General features: G+C 49.4%; 1 protein-coding gene across 2 annotated transcripts in view; it reads right to left on the bottom strand.

Annotated features, from left to right (window-relative positions):
* Window positions 1–22,201, bottom strand: part of LOC106576570 (plexin-B2) — a 280,227-nt gene that overhangs the window by 7,457 nt on the left and 250,569 nt on the right. For both annotated transcript variants that reach the window (XM_045700160.1, XM_045700159.1), the window contains 4 exons: window positions 13,698–13,764; window positions 13,199–13,345; window positions 5,111–5,267; window positions 4,016–4,116 (listed from right to left, as the gene is read on the bottom strand). In XM_045700160.1, coding sequence (XP_045556116.1) covers window positions 4,016–4,116; window positions 5,111–5,267; window positions 13,199–13,345; window positions 13,698–13,764 — 472 coding nt within the window. The remainder of the gene's footprint in view (window positions 1–4,015; window positions 4,117–5,110; window positions 5,268–13,198; window positions 13,346–13,697; window positions 13,765–22,201) is intronic.

The raw sequence follows: 22,201 nt of genomic DNA, 5'->3' as shown, positions 1-22,201 counted from the left end.
CCACATATAGTTAACACAGTACCACATATAGTTAACACAGTACCACATATAGTTAATACAGTACCACATATAGTTAACACAGTACCACATATAGTTAACACAGTACCACATATAGTTAACACAGTACCACATATAGTTAACACAGTACCACATATAGTTAACACAGTACCGTGCCACATATAGTTAACACAGTACCACATATAGTTAACACAGTACCGTGCCACATATAAACTCAGCAAAAAAATAAACGTCCCTTTTTCAGGACCCTGTTTTTCAAAGATAATTCGTCAAAATCTAAATAACTTCACAGATCTTCATTGTAAAGGGTTTAAACACAGTTTCCCATGCTTGTTCAATGAACCATAAACAATTAATGAACATGCTCCTGTGGAACGGATGCTAAGACACTAACAGCTTACAGACGGTAGGCAATTAAGGTCACAGTTATGAAAACTAAGGACACTGACTACCGACTCTGAAAAACACCAAAATAAAGATGCCCAGGGTCCCTGCTCATCTGCGTGAACGTGCCTTAGGCATGCTGCAAGGAGGCATGAGGACTGCAGATGTGGCCCGGGCAATATATTGCAATGTTCGTACTGTGAGACGCCTAAGACAGTGCTACAGGGAGACAGGACGGAGTGCTGATCGTCCTCGCAGTGGCAGGCCACGTGTAACACCTGCACAGGATCGGTACATCCGAGCATCACACCTGCGGGACAGGTACATGATGGCAACAACAACTGCCCGAGTTACACCAGGAACGCACAATCCCTCCATCAGTGTTCAGACTGTCCTCAGTAGGGGGAGAGAGGCTGGACTGAGGGCTTGTAGGCCTGTTGTAAGGCAGGTCCTCACCAGGCATCACCGGCAACAACATCGCCTATGGGCACAAACCCAGCGTCGCTGGACCTGACAGGACTGGCGAAAAGTGCTCTTGGTCGGATTCGCGTTTATCGTTGAAGGAATGAGCGTTACACAGAGGCCTGTACTCGGTGCGGGATCGATTTGGAGGTGGAGGGTCCATCATGGTCTGGGGCGGTGTGTCACAACATCATCGGACTGAGCTTGATGTTTTGCAGGCAATCTCAACGCTGTGCGTTACAGGGAAGACATCCTCCTCCCTCATGTGGTACCCTTCCTGCAGGCTCATCCTGACATGACCCTCCAGCATGACAATGCCACCAGTCATACTGCTCGTTCTGTGCGTGATTTCCTACAAGACAGGAATGTCAGTGTTCTGCCATGGCCAGCAAAGAGAACAGATCTAAATCCCATTGAGCACATCTGGGACGTGTTGGATCGGAGGGTGAGGGCTAGGGCCATTCCCCCCAGAAATGTCCGGGAACTTGCAGGTGCCTTGGTGGAAGAGTGGGGTAACATCTCACAGCAAGAACTGGCAAATCTGGTGCAGTCCATGAGGAGGAAATGCACTGCAGTAATTAATGCAGCTGGTGGCCACACCAGATACTGACTGTTACTTTTGATTTTGACCCTACCTTTGTTCAGGGACACATTATTCCATTTCTGTTAGTCACATGTCTGTGGAACTTGTTCAGTTTATGTCTGTTGTTTAATCTTATGTTCATACAAATATTTACACATGTTAAGTTTACGGAAAATAAACACAGTTGACAGTGAGTACTTTTCTTTTTTTGCTGAGTTTAGTTAACACAGTACCACATATAGTTAACACTGTACCACAAATGTCTTTTTTATTTTACCTTTATTTAACTATATATATTTTACGGATTCTTGGACACCTCCCTGAACAAGGCCCTTCTCCCCCGACTGCTCAGTTTGGCTGGGCGGCCAGCTCTCGGAAGAGTCTTGGTGGTTCCAAACTTCTTGCATTTAAGAATTTTATTTTTACCTTTATTTAACTAGGCAAGTCAATTAAGAACAAATTCCTATTTTCAATGATGGCCTAGGAATAGTGGGTTAACTGCCTTGTTCAGGGGCAGAATGACAGATTTTTACCTTGTCAGCTCAGGGATTCGATCTAGCAACCTTTTGGTTACTAGCCCAATGCTCTAACCACTAGGTTACCTGCCGCCAGATATAGTGATCACCATACCACATATAGTCAACACCGTACCACACATAGTACCACATATAGTCAACACCATACCACATATAGTTAACACCATACATAGTACCACACATAGTCAACACCGTACCACACATAGTCAACACAGTACCACATATAGTTAACACAGTACCACATATAGTTAACACCGTACCACATATAGTTAACACCGTACCACATATAGTTAACACCGTACCACATATAGTTAACACCGTACCACATATAGTTAACACAGTACCACATATAGTTAACACCGTACCACATATAGTTAACACAGTACCACATATAGTTAACACCGTACCACATATAGTTAGCACCGTACCACATATAGTTAACACCGTACCACATATAGTTAACACCGTACCACATATAGTCAACACCGTACCACATATAGTCAACACCGTACCACATATAGTCAACACCGTACCACATATAGTCAACACCGTACCACAAATAGTCAACACCGTACCACAAATAGTCAACACCGTACCACAAATAGTCAACACCGTAACACATATAGTCATCACCATACCACATATAGTCAACACAGTACCACATATATTTTCGGTTCTCTCCAGAGATGTTCGATCGGGTTCAAGTCCAGGCTCTGGCTAGGCCACTCAAGGACATTGAAACTTGTTCCGAAGCCACTCCTATGTTGTCTTGGCTGTGTGCTTAGGGTTGTTGTTGCCCTAGTTTGAGGTCCTGAGCGCTCTGGAGCAGGTTTTCATCCAGGATCTCTCTGTACTTTGCTCCATTCATCTTCCCCTCGATCCTGACTAGTCTCCCAGTCCATGCCGCTGAGAAACATCCCTGCAGCATGATGCTGCCACAATGCTTCACCGAAGGGATGGCACCCCGGTTTCCTCCAGACGTGACACTTTGAACTCTTTGGCATGAATGCTATCTTGGTTTCATCAGACCAGAGAATCTTGTTTCTCATGATCTGAGAGTCCTTTAGGTGTCTTTTGGCAAACTCCAAGTGGGCTGTCATGTGCCTTTTACGGAGGAGTGGTTCTGTCTGGCCAATCTACCATAAAGGCCTGATTGTCCTTCTGGAAGGTTCTCCCATCTCCACAGAGGAACTACGTAGCTCTGTCAGGCCCTTCTCCCCGATTGCTCAGTTTGGCCAATGTGTTCTTGGGGACCTTCAATGCTGCATATTTTTTTTTCCCTGGTACCCTTCCTCAGATCTGTGCCTCGACACAATCCTGTCTCGGAGCTCTATAGACAATTTCTTAGACCTCATGGCTTAGTTTTTGCTCTGACATGCACTGTCAACTGTGTGACCTTATATAAACAGGAGTGTGCCTTTCCAAATCGTGTCTAATCAATTGAACTTACCACAGGTGGACTCCAATCAAGTTGTAGAAACATCTCAAGGATGATCAATGGAAACAGGATGCACCTGAGCTCAATTTCGAGACTCATAGCAAAGGGTCTGAATACTTATGTAAATAAGGTATTCAAATAAATAAACTTTACACACACACACACACACACACACACACACACACACACACACACACATACAAATGTTCAAAAATGTTTTTAAAAACTGTTTACGCTTTGTCATTACGGGATATTGTGTGTAGATTGTTTGGGGTATTTTAGCATTTTTTTATTATTTAAACCATTTTAGAATAAGTCAAGGGGTCTGAATACTTTCTGTATAGTTAACACAGTACATAAACATATAGTTGGCGTTTCACATAGTTTCATTAAAACTGTGAAATAGCAAAAGCCAACATTTCAATGGAATATCTGGCATGCTCAACTTTACACATCTGAAGCCCAGGAACAATTCAGCGTTAATGAATAAAGCCAGCCAGCACTGACAGATATTCACATTAACTACACAGTATGCTGAGAAGCTATTCAGACAGAACACGAATACAAGGCTGAAGTCCTCAGACAACCACTCACGTTGTAATGTGCCAGGGTGTTGAGTCTCTTCCACCTGCCCTCCTTCTGTGACGTCAGGTCCATGTCTGACAGAATCTGCCCTGTAGAGCCAGGACGCCACTCTGTGGACAGGGTGGGAAGTGCACCTTAACATTACAATATTACTGAAACCTACAGTTCACGTCAGAAGTTTACATACACCTTAGCCAAATAATTTAAACTCAGTTTTTCACAATTCCTGACATTTAATCCTAGTAAAAATTCCCTGTCTTAGGTCAGTTAGGATCACCACTTTATTTTAAGAATGTGAAATGTCCTTGCTGAGCAGGCTTTCAGGTTATGTCGATATAGGACTTGTTTTACTGTGGATATAGATACTTTTGTACCTGTTTCCTCCAGCATCTTCACAAGGTCCTTTGCTGTTGTTCTGGGATTTATTTGCACTTTTCGTACCAAAGTACGTTCATCTCTAGGAGACAGAACGCGTCTCCTTCCTGAGCGGTATGACTTCTGTGTGGTCCCATGGTGTTTATACTTGTGTAATATTGTTTGTACAGATGAACGTGGTACCTTCAGGCATTTGGAAATTGCTGCCAAGGATGAACCAGACTTGTGGAGGTCCACAATTTTTTTCTAAGGGCTTGGCTGATTTCTTTTGATTTTCCCATGATGTCAAGCAAAAAGGCACTGCAAAAAGGCAATTGACTCAAATGATGTCAATTAGCCTATCAGAAGCTTCTAAAGCCATGACATCATTTTCTGGAATTTTCCAAGCTGTTTAAAGGCACAGTCAACTTAGTGTATGTAAACTTCTGACCCACTGGAATTGTGATACAGTGAATTATAAGTGAAATAATCTGTCTGTAAACAATTGTTTGAAAAATTACTTGTGTCATGCACAAAGTAGATGTCCGAACAGACTTGCCAAAACTATAGTTTGTTAACAAGAGATCTGTGGAGTGGTTGAAAAAAGAGTTTTAATGACGCCAACCTAAGTGTATGTAAACTTCCGACTTCAACTGTATGTAGACTAACGTACATGCAAAAACATGAAACTCATGGTTGTTCCCCCAACTCTTAGCACAGGATAACAGTAGTAGAACCGTGTGTTCTCACCCAGAGCAACACTGTCCACCTTGGGTCTCTGTGAGTAGGGCAGGTTGCGGTACACCTGTTCAATGATCTTCTCCTTCACCTGAGAGATGGTGTCACAGTTTAGCACCTTCACCGGCGTCACGTCTGGTCCCTCCCCGTGCACCAGCACCTGCAGGGTCTGGTTGGACACACACAGCTGTCAATCATCTATCATCCAGAATCACACTGACCTCATGATTAGGTCACACCCATTTGTTTTGGTAGATGATAGCAACATGTTGGGTACAGCTGTCTAAAACAGCATTCTGTAGATGAATTTGCCTTGTGTGTATTGATTATTGGACTAAAATAGGGTTTATTGCCTAAATGAATGAAAAACAGCATGGGGAGAGAAGACGTGAAACATGATGTCTCTCTCTATCAGTTTTCCCATAAATCACTGAGCTGATTTCTCATCCAGATGATGACACGCTGTTTTCACAGAAGTCAATTACGAGAGCCAATCATATTACAGGGTCCGTTACGAAACCCAATCATATTAGAGGGTCCATTATGAGAGCCAATCATATTACAGGGTCCGTTACACCAACCTTATCAGTGGAGTCTGATGGAAACATTTACCTCTAGCCTGTCTCTGCTCCTTATTGAGCTCTCTCTCTCTCCGTCTCTCAACCTTATGAGTGGAGTCTGATGGAAACATTTACCTCTAGCCTGTCTCTGCTCCTTATTGAGCTCTCTCTCTCTCCGTCTCTCAACCTTATCAGTGGAGTCTGATGGAAACATTTACCTCTAGCCTGTCTCTGCTCCTTATTGAGCTCTCTCTCTCTCTCCGTCTCTCAACCTTATCAGTGGAGTCTGATGGAAACATTTACCTCTAGCCTGTCTCTGCTCCTTATTGAGCTCTCTCTCTCTCCGTCTCTCAACCTTATCAGTGGAGTCTGATGGAAACATTTACCTCTAGCCTGTCTCTGCTCCTTATTGAGCTCTCTCTCTCTCCGTCTCTCAACCTTATCAGTGGAGTCTGATGGAAACATTTACCTCTAGCCTGTCTCTGCTCCTTATTGAGCTCTCTCTCTCTCCGTCTCTCAACCTTATCAGTGGAGTCTGATGGAAACATTTACCTCTAGCCTGTCTCTGCTCCTTATTGAGCCTCTCTCTCTCCGTCTCTCAACCTTATCAGTGGAGTCTGATGGAAACATTTACCTCTAGCCTGTCTCTGCTCCTTATTGAGCTCTCTCTCTCTCCGTCTCTCAACCTTATCAGTGGAGTCTGATGGAAACATTTACCTCTAGCCTGTCTCTGCTCCTTATTGAGCTCTCTCTCTCTCCGTCTCTCAACCTTATCAGTGGAGTCTGATGGAAACATTTACCTCTAGCCTGTCTCTGCTCCTTATTGAGCTCTCTCTCTCTCTCCGTCTCTCAACCTTATCAGTGGAGTCTGATGGAAACATTTACCTCTAGCCTGTCTCTGCTCCTTATTGAACTCGCTCTCTCGCTCGCTCTCGCTCGCACGCACGCACGCTCGCTCGCACGCTCTCGCTCGCTCGCTCGCACTCTCTCGCTCGCCGCATTTTCTCGCCGCCGCACTCTCTCGCCGCTGCCGCACTCTCTCGCTCGGGCTCGCACTTTCTCGCCGCCGCGATTTCTTCTCGCCGCCGCCGCACTTTCTCGCCGCTTCTCTTCGCCGCCGCACTTTCTCGCCGCCGATTTTCTTCGCACTTTTCTTCGCCGCCACTCTCTCCCCACTTTCTCGCCGCACTTTCTTCCGCACTTCTCGCACTTTCTCGCCGCCACTTTCTCTCCGGCACTTTCTCTCGCCATTTTCGCCGCCGTTTCTTCGCTCGCGCACTCTCTCGCGGACTTCTCTCCCCGCACTTTCTCTCGCCTTCTCGCCGCCACTTTCCCCCGCCACCTCTCGCCCGCATTTCTTCGCTCGCTCCGCACTTCGCCCTTTCCGCCCCCACTTCCCCAGACTTTCTCGCCGCTGCACTTTCTCTCGCACTTTCTCGCCGTGCACTTTCTCGCCGCATTTCTCTCGCCGCTGCACTTTCGCCGCCGCACTTCCGCACTTCGCCGCACTTTCGACTTCGCGCACTTCGCCGCGGATTTCGCCCTCGCCTCGCTGACTTTCCCGCACTTCGCACTCGACGCACTTCCACTTCGCACTTCGCGACGCCGCTACCGCACTCGCTCGCCCCTTCTCACGCCGCCGCGACTTTCCGCACGCCGCCACTTCCGCCGCCGCCGCACTTTCCGCACGCCGCCGCACTTCGCCGCCGCATTTTCGCCGCCGCACTCCGCACTCTCTCCACTTTCTCTCTCTCGCCGCACTTTCTTCCTCGCACTTTTCTCTCTCGCCGCTTTCGCCTCGCCGACTTCGCACTTCGCCGCACTTTCTCTCGCCGCTTTCCGCCGCTTTCCGCCTCGCCGCACTCTCTCGCCGCACTCTCTCCCGCTCTGCCTCGCCGCCCCCGCCGCTTCCGCCGCCTTCGCCGCGCGCTTCGCTGTTCGCCGCACTCGCCCCGCACTTCCGCCGCACTCCCGCCGCCGCACTCCGCCGCATTCCCGCCCGACTTCGCCGCGACTCCGGCCGCCGGACTTCCCCGCCTGCCGCACTTCGACGCCGCCGCACTCGCGACTCCGCCGCTGCATCGCCGCACTTCCGCCGCCGCGCACTTCGCCGCACTTTCTCTTTTCCCGCCTTTCTGCACTTTCTTCTCTTCGCCGCACTTCGCCGTCCTCCGCCGCTTCGTCCCACTCCCGCCCCACTTCTCCCCCCGCACGTCGCTCGCTGCCGCGACGCTGCATCGCCGCCGCCTTCCCCGACTTTCGCCGCACTCTCGCCGCGTTCGCCGCCGCACGCCGCACTCTCGCCGCGGACTTCGCCGCCGCACGCCCGCTTCGCCGCCGCACTCTCGCCGCACTTCGCCGCTCCTTCGCCGCTCGCCGCACTCCTCGCCACTTCGCTCCCGCCGCACTTGCGCGCACTTCCGCTCGCACTCGCCGCCGCACTCTCTCGCCGCACTTCCCGCCGCATTCCCGCCGCACTCTTCGCCGCAAATCTTTCTCACTTTCCGCCGCACTCTCACTTTCTTTCGCCGCATTTCTCGCCGCCCGCTTGCCGCACTTTCTTCGCTGCCGCCGCACGCTATTTCTCACTTCGCCGCCGCCGCCCGCTGCTCGCCGCGACTTCCCCCGACTTTTCTGCCGACGTGCGTTCGCCCTCCGCGTTCCCGCATTTCCGCTTGCCCCGCCGCACTTCGCCGCACTTTCGCGCCGCATTTTCCGCCGCGCCATTCTCGCGCATTTCTCTTGGGCTCTTCCGCCCAGACTTCTCTCGACTCGCACTTCCGCCGCCACTCGCCGACCGCCTTCGTCGGCTTTTCGCCCACTGCCGCACTCGCGCCTTCGCACGCCCGATTTCGCACTCGCAGCCGCCTCGCACCCGCGCTCGCCGCGCTCGCCGCCCCGCTCCGCCACTACGCCCTCCCCGCGCTCGCGCGCACTCTCTTCTCGCCTTTCCTCCGCTTTCGCCGCACTTTCTCTCTCCGCTTTTCGCCTCGCCGGCATTCTCGCACTTCGCCGTAGACTTCTCTTCGCCCCTTTCTCTCCCGCTTTCGCTTCGCCGACTTTCTTTCGCCGCTTCTCCCCCGCTTCCGCCGCACTCGGCATTCGCCGCCGCTCTCGCCGCGCACTCCCGCGACTTCCGCCGGCCGCCTCGCCGACTCGCCGATTCCGCCACTTCGCCGCCGCACTTCCGCCGGACTTCCGCCGCCCTGCGACTCCCGACTTCCCGCCGCCCATCCCGTTCGCTGCCGCCTTCCCCGCATTTCGCCGCGCACTCTCGCCGCACTTCTCTCTCTCGCCGCACTTTCTTTCGCCGCACTTTCTCCCCGGACTTTCTCTTCTCGCACTTTCTCTCGCCGCACTTTCTTCTTTCGCACTCGTCACTTTCGCTCGGATTTCTCGCCGCTTCCGCCGCCAGCCTCCGCCGCTGCACTTTCTTCGCACTTCCGCCGCTGCCGCACGCTGCTGCCGCACGCCGCGACTTCGCCGCATTTTCGCCGGCGCTTCGCCGCACTTCGCCGCCGCGACGCCGCACTTCCGCCGCACTTTCCCGCTGCCGACGCCGCACTTCCGCCGCTCGCACTTTTCTTCGCCGCCTTCCCCGCCGCACTTTCGCCGCACTTTCTCGCCGCACTTTCGCCCGCACTTCGCCGCTCGCACTCTCTCGCACTTTCTCTCGCTCGCGACTTCCGCCGCACTTCGCGCCGCACTCTCTCTCCCGACTTTCGCCGCAGACTTTCGCCGCTGCACTTTCCGCCGCACTTTCTCACTTTCCTCGCCGCACTTTCTTCACTTTTCGCTTTCTCGTCGCACTCCTCTCTTCGCCGCACTTTCTTCCCGCCGCGCCTTCCGCTCGCCGCGGCGCACCCGCCGCCGCCGCGATTTCTTTCGCCGCTCGCGCGATTTTCTCCCGCTGCCGCGACTTTCTTCGCCGCCGCACTTTTCGCGCCGCCGACTTTCTCTCGCCGCCGATTTTCTCTCGCCGCCGACTTTCTTCGCTGCACTTTCTCTTCGCCGCACTTTCTTCTCGCCGCTCGTCGATTTCTTCTGCCGCGCACTTTTTTTCTTCGCCGCTGCTGCACTTTCTTCTCGCCGCTCGCACTTTTCTCTTCCTGCCGCACGCCGCCCGACTTCGCCGGACTTCCCGACGCCGCCGCGACTTCGCCTTCCGCAGACTTTCGCACGCTGCCGCACTTCGCCTTTCGCCGCACTTCGCCGCACTTCCGCTTCGCACTTCGCCGCACTTCCGCCGCGACTCTCGCACTCTCGCTCACTCGCCACTCCGCAGACTTCAAGCCGCCTCGCCGCACTTCTCGCCGCACTCTCGCACGCGTCCGCCGCCGCACTTTCGCCGCCGACTTTTCGCTGCCGCACTTCGCTCGCACTCTCGCACTCTCGCTCGCACTCTCGCTCGCACGCTCTCTCTCTCTCCGTCTCTCTCTCTCTCTCTCCGTCTCTCTCTCTCTCTCTCCGTCTCTCTCTCTCTCTCTCCGTCTCTCTCTCGCTCTCTCCGTCTCGCTCTCTCCGTCTCTCTCTCTCTCCGTCTCTCTCTCTCTCCGTCTCTCTCTCTCTCCGTCTCGCTCTCTCGCTCTCCGTCTCGCTCTCTCCGTCTCGCTCTCTCGCTCTCCGTTTCGCTCCCCGTCTCTCTCTCTCCCCGTCTCTCTCTCCCCGTCTCTCTCTCTCCCCGTCTCTCTCTCTCCCCGTCTCTCTCTCTCCCGTCTCTCTCTCTCCCCGTCTCTCTCTCTCCCCGTCTCTCTCTTTCCGTCTCTCTCTCCGTCTCGCTCCCCGTCTCTCTCTCGCTCCCCGTCTTTCTCTCGCTCCCCGTCTCTCTCTCGCTCCCCGTCTCTCTCTCGCTCCCCGTCTCTCTCTCGCTCTCTCTCTCTCGCTCTCTCAACGCTCGCTCTCTCACCCTCTCTCTATGCGCTCTCTGTCTCTCGCTCGCTCAACGCTCGCTCTCTCGCCCTCTCTCGATGCTCTCTCTATGCTCTCTCTCTCTCTATGCTCTCTCTCTCTATGCTCTCTCTCTCTCTCTCTCTATGCTCTCTCTCTCTCTATGCTCTCTCTCTCGCTATGCTCTCTCTATGCTCTCTCTCTATGCTCTCTCTCTCTCTCTATGCTCTCTCAATGCTCTCTCTCAATGCTCTCTCTCAATGCTCTCTCTCTCCCTCTCTCTCTCCCCCTCTCTCTCCCCCTCTCTCTCTCTCTCCCCCTCTCTCTCTCTCTCCCCCTCTCTCTCTCTCAATGCTCTCTCTCTCTCTCAATGCTCTCTCTCTCTCTCTCAATGCTCTCTCTCTCTCTCTCAATGCTCTCTCTCTCTCTCTCTCTCAATGCTCTCTCTCTCTCAATGCTCTCTCTCTCTCAATGCTCGCTCTCTCTCAATGCTCGCTCTCTCTCAATGCTCGCTCTCTCTCAATGCTCGCTCTCTCTCAATGCTCGCTCTCTCTCAATGCTCGCTCTCTCTCAATGCTCTCAATCAATGCTCTCTCTCTCTCAATGCTCTCAATCAATGCTCTCGCTCTCTCTCTCAATGCTCTCGCTCTCTCTCTCAATGCTCTCTCTCTCAATGCTCTCTCTCTCAATGCTCTCTCTCTCAATGCTCTCTCTCTCTCTCTCTGCTCTCTCTCTCTCTCAATGCTCTCTCTCTCTCTCAATGCTCTCTCTCAATGCTCTCTCTCTCAATGCTCTCTCTCTCAATGCTCTCTCTCTCAATGCTCTCTCTCTCTCAATGCTCTCTCTCTCTCAATGCTCTCTCTCTCTCAATGCTCTCTCTCAATGCTCTCTCTCTCTCTCAATGCTCTCTCTCTCAATGCTCTCTCTCTCTCTCAATGCTCTCTCTCTCTCTCAATGCTCGCTCTCTCTCAATGCTCGCTCTCTCTCAATGCTCGCTCTCTCTCAATGCTCTCAATCAATGCTCTCTCTCTCTCAATGCTCTCAATCAATGCTCTCGCTCTCTCTCTCAATGCTCTCGCTCTCTCTCTCAATGCTCTCTCTCTCAATGCTCTCTCTCTCAATGCTCTCTCTCTCTCTCAATGCTCTCTCTCTCTCTCAATGCTCTCTCTCTCTCTCAATGCTCTCTCTCTCTCTCAATGCTCTCTCTCTCAATGCTCTCTCTCTCTCAATGCTCTCTCTCTCTCAATGCTCTCTCTCTCTCAATGCTCTCTCTCTCTCAATGCTCTCTCTCAATGCTCTCTCTCAATGCTCTCTCTCTCTCTCAATGCTCTCTCTCTCAATGCTCTCTCTCTCTCTCAATGCTCTCTCTCTCTCTCAATGCTCTCTCTCTCTCTCAATGCTCTCTCTCTCTCTCAATGCTCTCTCTCTCTCAATGCTCTCTCTCTCAATGCTCTCTCTCTCTCAATGCTCTCTCTCTCTCAATGCTCTCTCTCTCTCAATGCTCTCTCTCTCTCTCTGTCCTCACTGAGCTCTGAGACACTCTGCTCAAAGTCATTATTCCATTCCATGTGATGTTAGTGGACATCTACAGTCCACAGACATCTACAGACCCAGGACCTCACTACGTGTCCTGGGTCACGTACGCATCACAATAATACACAGAGTGAGATCATCCATAGAGGAGCAGGTACCAGTGTGAGTAGAGGGCATTAGGACTAGATCGCAGGAGCCAGAGCAGATGGTTAGACTTGATAAGAGAGCCAGTGTTCTTGTATTGAGGGCTTGTGTCGTAGAATTACAAATCGGTAGTAGAGTGGTTATAGCTGGAGAATCCAGTTCACTCAAAATGTCTGCTGCTTCACCCACCATGGAGAGGTGCTTCAGATAGGAATATCTCTTCTATTATTTGTAATTCTTTGAGCGGTGCGGTACAGTGTGTAGTAACCAGGACGCAGTACTCCACGTCGTCCCCTAGGAGTCCCGTGTCGTTCAGAGTGTACTCACCAGGATGCAGTACTTCACGTCGTTCCCTAGGAGCCCCGTGTCGTTCAGAGTGTACTCACCAGGACGGAGTACTCCACGTCGTTCCCTAGGAGCCCCGTGTCGTTCAGAGTGTACTCACCAGGACGCAGTACTCCACGTCGTCCCCTAAGAGTCCCGTGTCGTTCAGAGTGTACTCACTAGGACGCAGTACTCCACGTCGTCCCCTAAGAGCCCCGTGTCGTTCAGAGTGTACTCACTAGGACGCAGTACTCCACGTCGTTCCCTAGGAGCCCCGTGTCGTTCAGAGTGTACTCACCAGGACGCAGTACTCCACGTCGTCCCCTAAGAGCCCCGTGTCGTTCAGAGTGTACTCACCAGGACGCAGTACTCCACGTCGTCCCCTAGGAGCCCCGTGTCGTTCAGAGTGTACTCACCAGGACGCAGTACTCCACGTCGTCCCCTAAGAGTCCCGTGTCGTTCAGAGTGTACTCACCAGGATGCAGTACTCCACGTCGTCCCCTAAGAGTCCCGTATCGTTCAGAGTGTACTCACCAGGACGCAGTACTCCACGTTGTTCCCTAGGAGCCCCGTGTCGTTCAGAGTGTACTCACTAGGACGCAGTACTCCACGTCGTCCCCTAGGAGTCCCGTGTCGTTCAGAGTGTACTCACCAGGACGCAGTACTCCACGTCGTCCCCTAGGAGTCCCGTGTCGTTCAGAGTGTACTTGGCCTTCTTCATCTTAGCGTCCACTGGACCCTTCTCTACCTGGTGCTTGATGGCCTTGAACAGCTTGTATAGGGGCTCTCCCGCAGAGTCCTACACACACAAAGTGAAGATGCGCGCACACACACAGAGAGAGGGGAGTGAGCTCAGCAGTACTAATGAGACCATTCTCTCAGTGTAATTACTGAAGATACAGCTCCATGTTCACTGTCACACATGACTGATTGTTTAAAGAGCGCTTTAATCCAAAAATCAATAGGAACATTTCATCTAAAACAGAAGAAATTGCGGGGCGAGAGAGAGAGAAAGAGAAAGAGAAAGAGAGAGAGAGAGAGAGAGAGAGAGAGAGAGAGAGAGAGAAAGAGAAAGAGAAAGAGAAAGAGAAAGAGAGAGAGAGAGAGAGAGAGAGAGAGAGAGAGGTTTGAATCAATGAGGTGCGTCTCACCCTGAGGAACTGATACAGACAGATGGACATCCAGTTACACAGCATCCTCTCCACCACCGTCTCTGACCTGTACACACACAGTCAGCATGTTAACTACTGTCTCTGACCTGTACACACACAGTCAGCATGTTAACTACTGTCTGACCTGTACACACACAGTCAGCATGTTAACTACTGTCTCTGACCTGTACACACACAGTCAGCATGTTAACTACTGTCTCTGACATGTACACACACAGTCAGCATGTTAACTACTGTCTCTGACCTGTACACACACAGTCAGCATGTTAACTACTGTCTGACCTGTACACACACAGTCAGCATGTTAACTACTGTCTCTGACCTGTACACACACAGTCAGCATGTTAACTACTGTCTCTGACATGTACACACACAGTCAGCATGTTAACTACTGTCTGACCTGTACACACACAGTCAGCATGTTAACTACTGTCTCTGACCTGTACACACACAGTCAGCATGTTAACTACTGTCTCTGACATGTACACACACAGTCAGCATGTTAACTACTGTCTCTGACCTGTACACACACAGTCAGCATGTTAACTACTGTCTCTGACCTGTACACACACAGTCAGCATGTTAACTACTGTCTGACCTGTACACACACAGTCAGCATGTTAACTACTGTCTCTGACCTGCACACACACAGTCAGCATGTTAACTACTGTCTGACCTGCACACACACAGTCAGCATGTTAACTACTGTCTGACCTGCACACACACAGTCAGCATGTTAACTACTGTCTCTGACCTGTACACACACAGTCAGCATGTAAACTACTGTCTCTGACCTGTACACACACAGTCAGCATGTTAACTACTGTCTCTGACCTGTACACACACAGTCAGCATGTTAACTACTGTCTCTGACCTGCACACACACAGTCAGCATGTTAACTACTGTCTGACCTGCATACACACAGTCAGCATGTTAACTACTGTCTGACCTGTACACACACAGTCAGCATGTTAACTACTGTCTGACCTGTACACACACAGTCAGCATGTTAACTACTGTCTGACCTGTACACACACAGTCAGCATGTTAACTACTGTCTGACCTGTACACACACAGTCAGCATGTTAACTACTGTCTGACCTGCACACACACAGTCAGCATGTTAACTACTGTCTCTGACCTGCACACACACAGTCAGCATGTTAACTACTGTCTCTGACCTGTACACACACAGTCAGCATGTTAACTACTGTCTGACCTGTACACACACAGTCAGCATGTTAACTACTGTCTGACCTGCACACACACAGTCAGCATGTTAACTACTGTCTCTGACCTGTACACACACAGTCAGCATGTTAACTACTGTCTGACCTGTACACACACAGTCAGCATGTTAACTACTGTCTGACCTGTACACACACAGTCAGCATGTTAACTACTGTCTGACCTGTACACACACAGTCAGCATGTTAACTACAGTCTGACCTGCACACACACAGTCAGCATGTTAACTACTGTCTCTGACCTGTACACACACAGTCAGCATGTTAACTACAGTCTGACCTGTACACACACAGTCAGCATGTTAACTACTGTCTCTGACCTGTACACACACAGTCAGCATGTTAACTACTGTCTCTGACCTGTACACACACAGTCAGCATGTTAACTACTGTCTCTGACCTGTACACACACAGTCAGCATGTTAACTACTGTCTGACCTGTACACACACAGTCAGCATGTTAACTACTGTCTCTGACCTGTACACACACAGTCAGCATGTTAACTACTGTCTGACCTGCACACACACAGTCAGCATGTTAACTACTGTCTGACCTGCACACACACAGTCAGCATGTTAACTACTGTCTGACCTGTACACACACAGTCAGCATGTTAACTACTGTCTGACCTGTACACACACAGTCAGCATGTTAACTACTGTCTGACCTGTACACACACAGTCAGCATGTTAACTACTGTCTCTGACCTGTACACACACAGTCAGCATGTTAACTACAGTCTGACCTGCACACACACAGTCAGCATGTTAACTACTGTCTCTGACCTGTACACACACAGTCAGCATGTTAACTACTGTCTGACCTGTACACACACAGTCAGCATGTTAACTACTGTCTGACCTGTACACACACAGTCAGCATGTTAACTACTGTCTCTGACCTGTACACAGACAGTCAGCATGTTAACTACTGTCTGACCTGCACACACACAGTCAGCATGTTAACTACTGTCTGACCTGCACACACACAGTCAGCATGTTAACTACTGTCTCTGACCTGTACACACACAGTCAGCATGTTAACTACTGTCTGACCTGTACACACACAGTCAGCATGTTAACTACTGTCTGACCTGCACACACACAGTCAGCATGTTAACTACTGTCTCTGACCTGTACACACACAGTCAGCATGTTAACTACTGTCTCTGACCTGTACACACACAGTCAGCATGTTAACAACTGTCTGACCTGTACACACACAGTCAGCATGTTAACTACTGTCTCTGACCTGTACACACACAGTCAGCATGTTAACTACTGTCTCTGACCTGTACACACACAGTCAGCATGTTAACTACTGTCTGACCTGTACACACACAGTCAGCATGTTAACTACAGTCTGACCTGTACACACACAGTCAGCATGTTAACTACTGTCTCTGACCTGTACACACACAGTCAGCATGTTAACTACTGTCTCTGACCTGTACACACACACAGTCAGCATGTTAACTACTGTCTGACCTGTACACACACAGTCAGCATGTTAACTACTGTCTCTGACCTGTACACACACAGTCAGCATGTTAACTACTGTCTGACCTGCACACACACAGTCAGCATGTTAACTACTGTCTGACCTGCACACACACAGTCAGCATGTTAACTACTGTCTGACCTGTACACACACAGTCAGCATGTTAACTACTGTCTGACCTGTACACACACAGTCAGCATGTTAACTACTGTCTCTGACCTGTAAACACACAGTCAGCATGTTAACTACAGTCTGACCTGCACACACACAGTCAGCATGTTAACTACAGTCTGACCTGCACACACACAGTCAGCATGTTAACTACTGTCTCTGACATGTACACACACAGTCAGCATGTTAACTACTGTCTCTGACCTGTACACACACAGTCAGCATGTTAACTACTGTCTCTGACATGTACACACACAGTCAGCATGTTAACTACTGTCTCTGACCTGTACACACACAGTCAGCATGTTAACTACTGTCTCTGACCTGTACACACACAGTCAGCATGTTAACTACTGTCTGACCTGTACACACACAGTCAGCATGTTAACTACTGTCTCTGACCTGCACACACACAGTCAGCATGTTAACTACTGTCTGACCTGCACACACACAGTCAGCATGTTAACTACTGTCTGACCTGTACACACACAGTCAGCATGTTAACTACTGTCTCTGACCTGTACACACACAGTCAGCATGTAAACTACTGTCTCTGACCTGTACACACACAGTCAGCATGTTAACTACTGTCTCTGACCTGTACACACACAGTCAGCATGTTAACTACTGTCTCTGACCTGCACACACACAGTCAGCATGTTAACTACTGTCTGACCTGCATACACACAGTCAGCATGTTAACTACTGTCTGACCTGTACACACACAGTCAGCATGTTAACTACTGTCTGACCTGTACACACACAGTCAGCATGTTAACTACTGTCTGACCTGTACACACACAGTCAGCATGTTAACTACTGTCTGACCTGTACACACACAGTCAGCATGTTAACTACTGTCTGACCTGCACACACACAGTCAGCATGTTAACTACTGTCTCTGACCTGCACACACACAGTCAGCATGTTAACTACTGTCTCTGACCTGTACACACACAGTCAGCATGTTAACTACTGTCTGACCTGTACACACACAGTCAGCATGTTAACTACAGTCTGACCTGTACACACACAGTCAGCATGTTAACTACTGTCTGACCTGTACACACACAGTCAGCATGTTAACTACTGTCTCTGACCTGCACACACACAGTCAGCATGTTAACTACTGTCTGACCTGTACACACACAGTCAGCATGTTAACTACTGTCTCTGACCTGTAAACACACAGTCAGCATGTTAACTACTGTCTCTGACCTGTACACACACAGTCAGCATGTTAACTACTGTCTGACCTGTACACACACAGTCAGCATGTTAACTACTGTCTGACATGTACACACACAGTCAGCATGTTAACTACTGTCTGACCTGCACACACACAGTCAGCATGTTAACTACTGTCTCTGACCTGCACACACACAGTCAGCATGTTAACTACTGTCTCTGACCTGTACACACACAGTCAGCATGTTAACTACTGTCTGACCTGTACACACACAGTCAGCATGTTAACTACTGTCTCTGACCTGTACACACACAGTCAGCATGTTAACTACTGTCTCTGACCTGTACACACACAGTCAGCATGTTAACTACTGTCTGACCTGTACACACACAGTCAGCATGTTAACTACAGTCTGACCTGTACACACACAGTCAGCATGTTAACTACTGTCTCTGACCTGTACACACACAGTCAGCATGTTAACTACTGTCTCTGACCTGTACACACACAGTCAGCATGTTAACTACTGTCTGACCTGTACACACACAGTCAGCATGTTAACTACTGTCTCTGACCTGTACACACACAGTCAGCATGTTAACTACTGTCTGACCTGCACACACACAGTCAGCATGTTAACTACTGTCTGACCTGCACACACACAGTCAGCATGTTAACTACTGTCTGACCTGTACACACACAGTCAGCATGTTAACTACTGTCTGACCTGTACACACACAGTCAGCATGTTAACTACTGTCTGACCTGTACACACACAGTCAGCATGTTAACTACTGTCTCTGACCTGTACACACACAGTCAGCATGTTAACTACAGTCTGACCTGCACACACACAGTCAGCATGTTAACTACTGTCTCTGACCTGTACACACACAGTCAGCATGTTAACTACTGTCTGACCTGTACACACACAGTCAGCATGTTAACTACTGTCTGACCTGTACACACACAGTCAGCATGTTAACTACTGTCTCTGACCTGTACACAGACAGTCAGCATGTTAACTACTGTCTGACCTGCACACACACAGTCAGCATGTTAACTACTGTCTGACCTGTACACACACAGTCAGCATGTTAACTACTGTCTCTGACCTGTACACACACAGTCAGCATGTTAACTACTGTCTGACCTGTACACACACAGTCAGCATGTTAACTACTGTCTGACCTGCACACACATAGTCAGTATGTTAACTACTGTCTCTGACCTGTACACACACAGTCAGCATGTTAACTACTGTCTCTGACCTGTACACACACAGTCAGCATGTTAACAACTGTCTGACCTGTACACACACAGTCAGCATGTTAACTACTGTCTCTGACCTGTACACACACAGTCAGCATGTTAACTACTGTCTCTGACCTGTACACACACAGTCAGCATGTTAACTACTGTCTGACCTGTACACACACAGTCAGCATGTTAACTACTGTCTGACCTGTACACACACAGTCAGCATGTTAACTACTGTCTGACCTGCACACACACAGTCAGCATGTTAACTACTGTCTCTGACCTGTACACACACAGTCAGCATGTTAACTACTGTCTCTGACCTGTACACACACAGTCAGCATGTTAACTACTGTCTCTGACCTGTACACACACAGTCAGCATGTTAACTACTGTCTGACCTGTACACACACAGTCAGCATGTTAACTACTGTCTCTGACCTGTACACACACAGTCAGCATGTTAACTACTGTCTGACCTGTACACACACAGTCAGCATGTTAACTACTGTCTGACCTGTACACACACAGTCAGCATGTTAACTACTGTCTGACCTGTACACACACAGTCAGCATGTTAACTACTGTCTGACCTGTACACACACAGTCAGCATGTTAACTACAGTCTGACCTGCACACACACAGTCAGCATGTTAACTACTGTCTCTGACCTGTACACACACAGTCAGCATGTTAACTACTGTCTCTGACCTGTACACACACAGTCAGCATGTTAACTACTGTCTGACCTGTACACACACAGTCAGCATGTTAACTACTGTCTCTGACCTGTACACACACAGTCAGCATGTTAACTACTGTCTGACCTGTACACACACAGTCAGCATGTTAACTACTGTCTCTGACCTGTACACACACAGTCAGCATGTTAACTACTGTCTCTGACCTGTACACACACAGTCAGCATGTTAACTACTGTCTGACCTGCACACACACAGTCAGCATGTTAACTACTGTCTCTGACCTGTGCACACACAGTCAGCATGTTAACTACTGTCTCTGACCTGTGCACACACAGTCAGCATGTTAACTACTGTCTGACCTGTACACACACAGTCAGCATGTTAACTACTGTCTCTGACCTGTACACACACAGTCAGCATGTTAACTACTGTCTGACCTGCACACACACAGTCAGCATGTTAACTACTGTCTGACCTGTACACACACAGTCAGCATGTTAACTACTGTCTGACCTGTACACACACAGTCAGCATGTTAACTACTGTCTGACCTGTACACACACAGTCAGCATGTTAACTACTGTCTGACCTGTACACACACAGTCAGCATGTTAACTACTGTCTCTGACCTGCACACACACAGTCAGCATGTTAACTACTGTCTGACCTGTACACACACAGTCAGCATGTTAACTACTGTCTCTGACCTGTAAACACACAGTCAGCATGTTAACTACTGTCTCTGACCTGTACACACACAGTCAGCATGTTAACTACTGTCTGACCTGTACACACACAGTCAGCATGTTAACTACTGTCTGACATGTACACACACAGTCAGCATGTTAACTACTGTCTGACCTGCACACACACAGTCAGCATGTTAACTACTGTCTCTGACCTGCACACACACAGTCAGCATGTTAACTACTGTCTCTGACCTGTACACACACAGTCAGCATGTTAACTACTGTCTCTGACCTGTACACACACAGTCAGCATGTTAACTACTGTCTGACCTGTACACACACAGTCAGCATGTTAACTACTGTCTCTGACCTGTACACACACAGTCAGCATGTTAACTACAGTCTGACCTGCACACACACAGTCAGCATGTTAACTACTGTCTCTGACCTGTACACACACAGTCAGCATGTTAACTACTGTCTGACCTGTACACACACAGTCAGCATGTTAACTACTGTCTGACCTGTACACACACAGTCAGCATGTTAACTACTGTCTGACCTGTACACACACAGTCAGCATGTTAACTACTGTCTCTGACCTGTACACACACAGTCAGCATGTTAACTACTGTCTGACCTGCACACACACAGTCAGCATGTTAACTACTGTCTGACCTGTACACACACAGTCAGCATGTTAACTACTGTCTCTGACCTGTACACACACAGTCAGCATGTTAACTACTGTCTGACCTGTACACACACAGTCAGCATGTTAACTACTGTCTGACCTGTACACACACACAGTCAGCATGTTAACTACTGTCTGACCTGCACACACACAGTCAGCATGTTAACTACTGTCTCTGACCTGTACACACACAGTCAGCATGTTAACTACTGTCTGACCTGTACACACACAGTCAGCATGTTAACTACTGTCTGACCTGTACACACACAGTCAGCATGTTAACTACTGTCTGACCTGTACACACACAGTCAGCATGTTAACTACTGTCTGACCTGTACACACACAGTCAGCATGTTAACTACTGTCTGACCTGTACACACACAGTCAGCATGTTAACTACTGTCTGACCTGCACACACACAGTCAGCATGTTAACTACTGTCTCTGACCTGTACACACACAGTCAGCATGTTAACTACTGTCTGACCTGTACACACACAGTCAGCATGTTAACTACTGTCTGACCTGTACACACACAGTCAGCATGTTAACTACTGTCTGACCTGTACACACACAGTCAGCATGTTAACTACTGTCTGACCTGTACACACACAGTCAGCATGTTAACTACTGTCTGACCTGTACACACACAGTCAGCATGTTAACTACTGTCTCTGACCTGCACACACACAGTCAGCATGTTAACTACTGTCTGACCTGTACACACACAGTCAGCATGTTAACTACTGTCTGACCTGCACACACACAGTCAGCATGTTAACTACTGTCTAACCTGTACACACACAGTCAGCATGTTAACTACTGTCTGACCTGTACACACACAGTCAGCATGTTAACTACTGTCTCTGACCTGCACACACACAGTCAGCATGTTAACTACTGTCTGGCCTGTACACACACAGTCAGCATGTTAACTACTGTCTCTGACCTGCACACACACAGTCAGCATGTTAACTACTGTCTGACCTGTACACACACAGTCAGCATGTTAACTACTGTCTGACCTG

This window comes from Salmo salar, chromosome ssa17 (genome assembly GCF_905237065.1).
Source record: "Salmo salar chromosome ssa17, Ssal_v3.1, whole genome shotgun sequence".
In the NCBI taxonomy this organism is placed as follows: Eukaryota; Metazoa; Chordata; class Actinopteri; order Salmoniformes; family Salmonidae; genus Salmo; species Salmo salar.
This window is presented reverse-complemented; position numbering and strand designations above follow the sequence as displayed.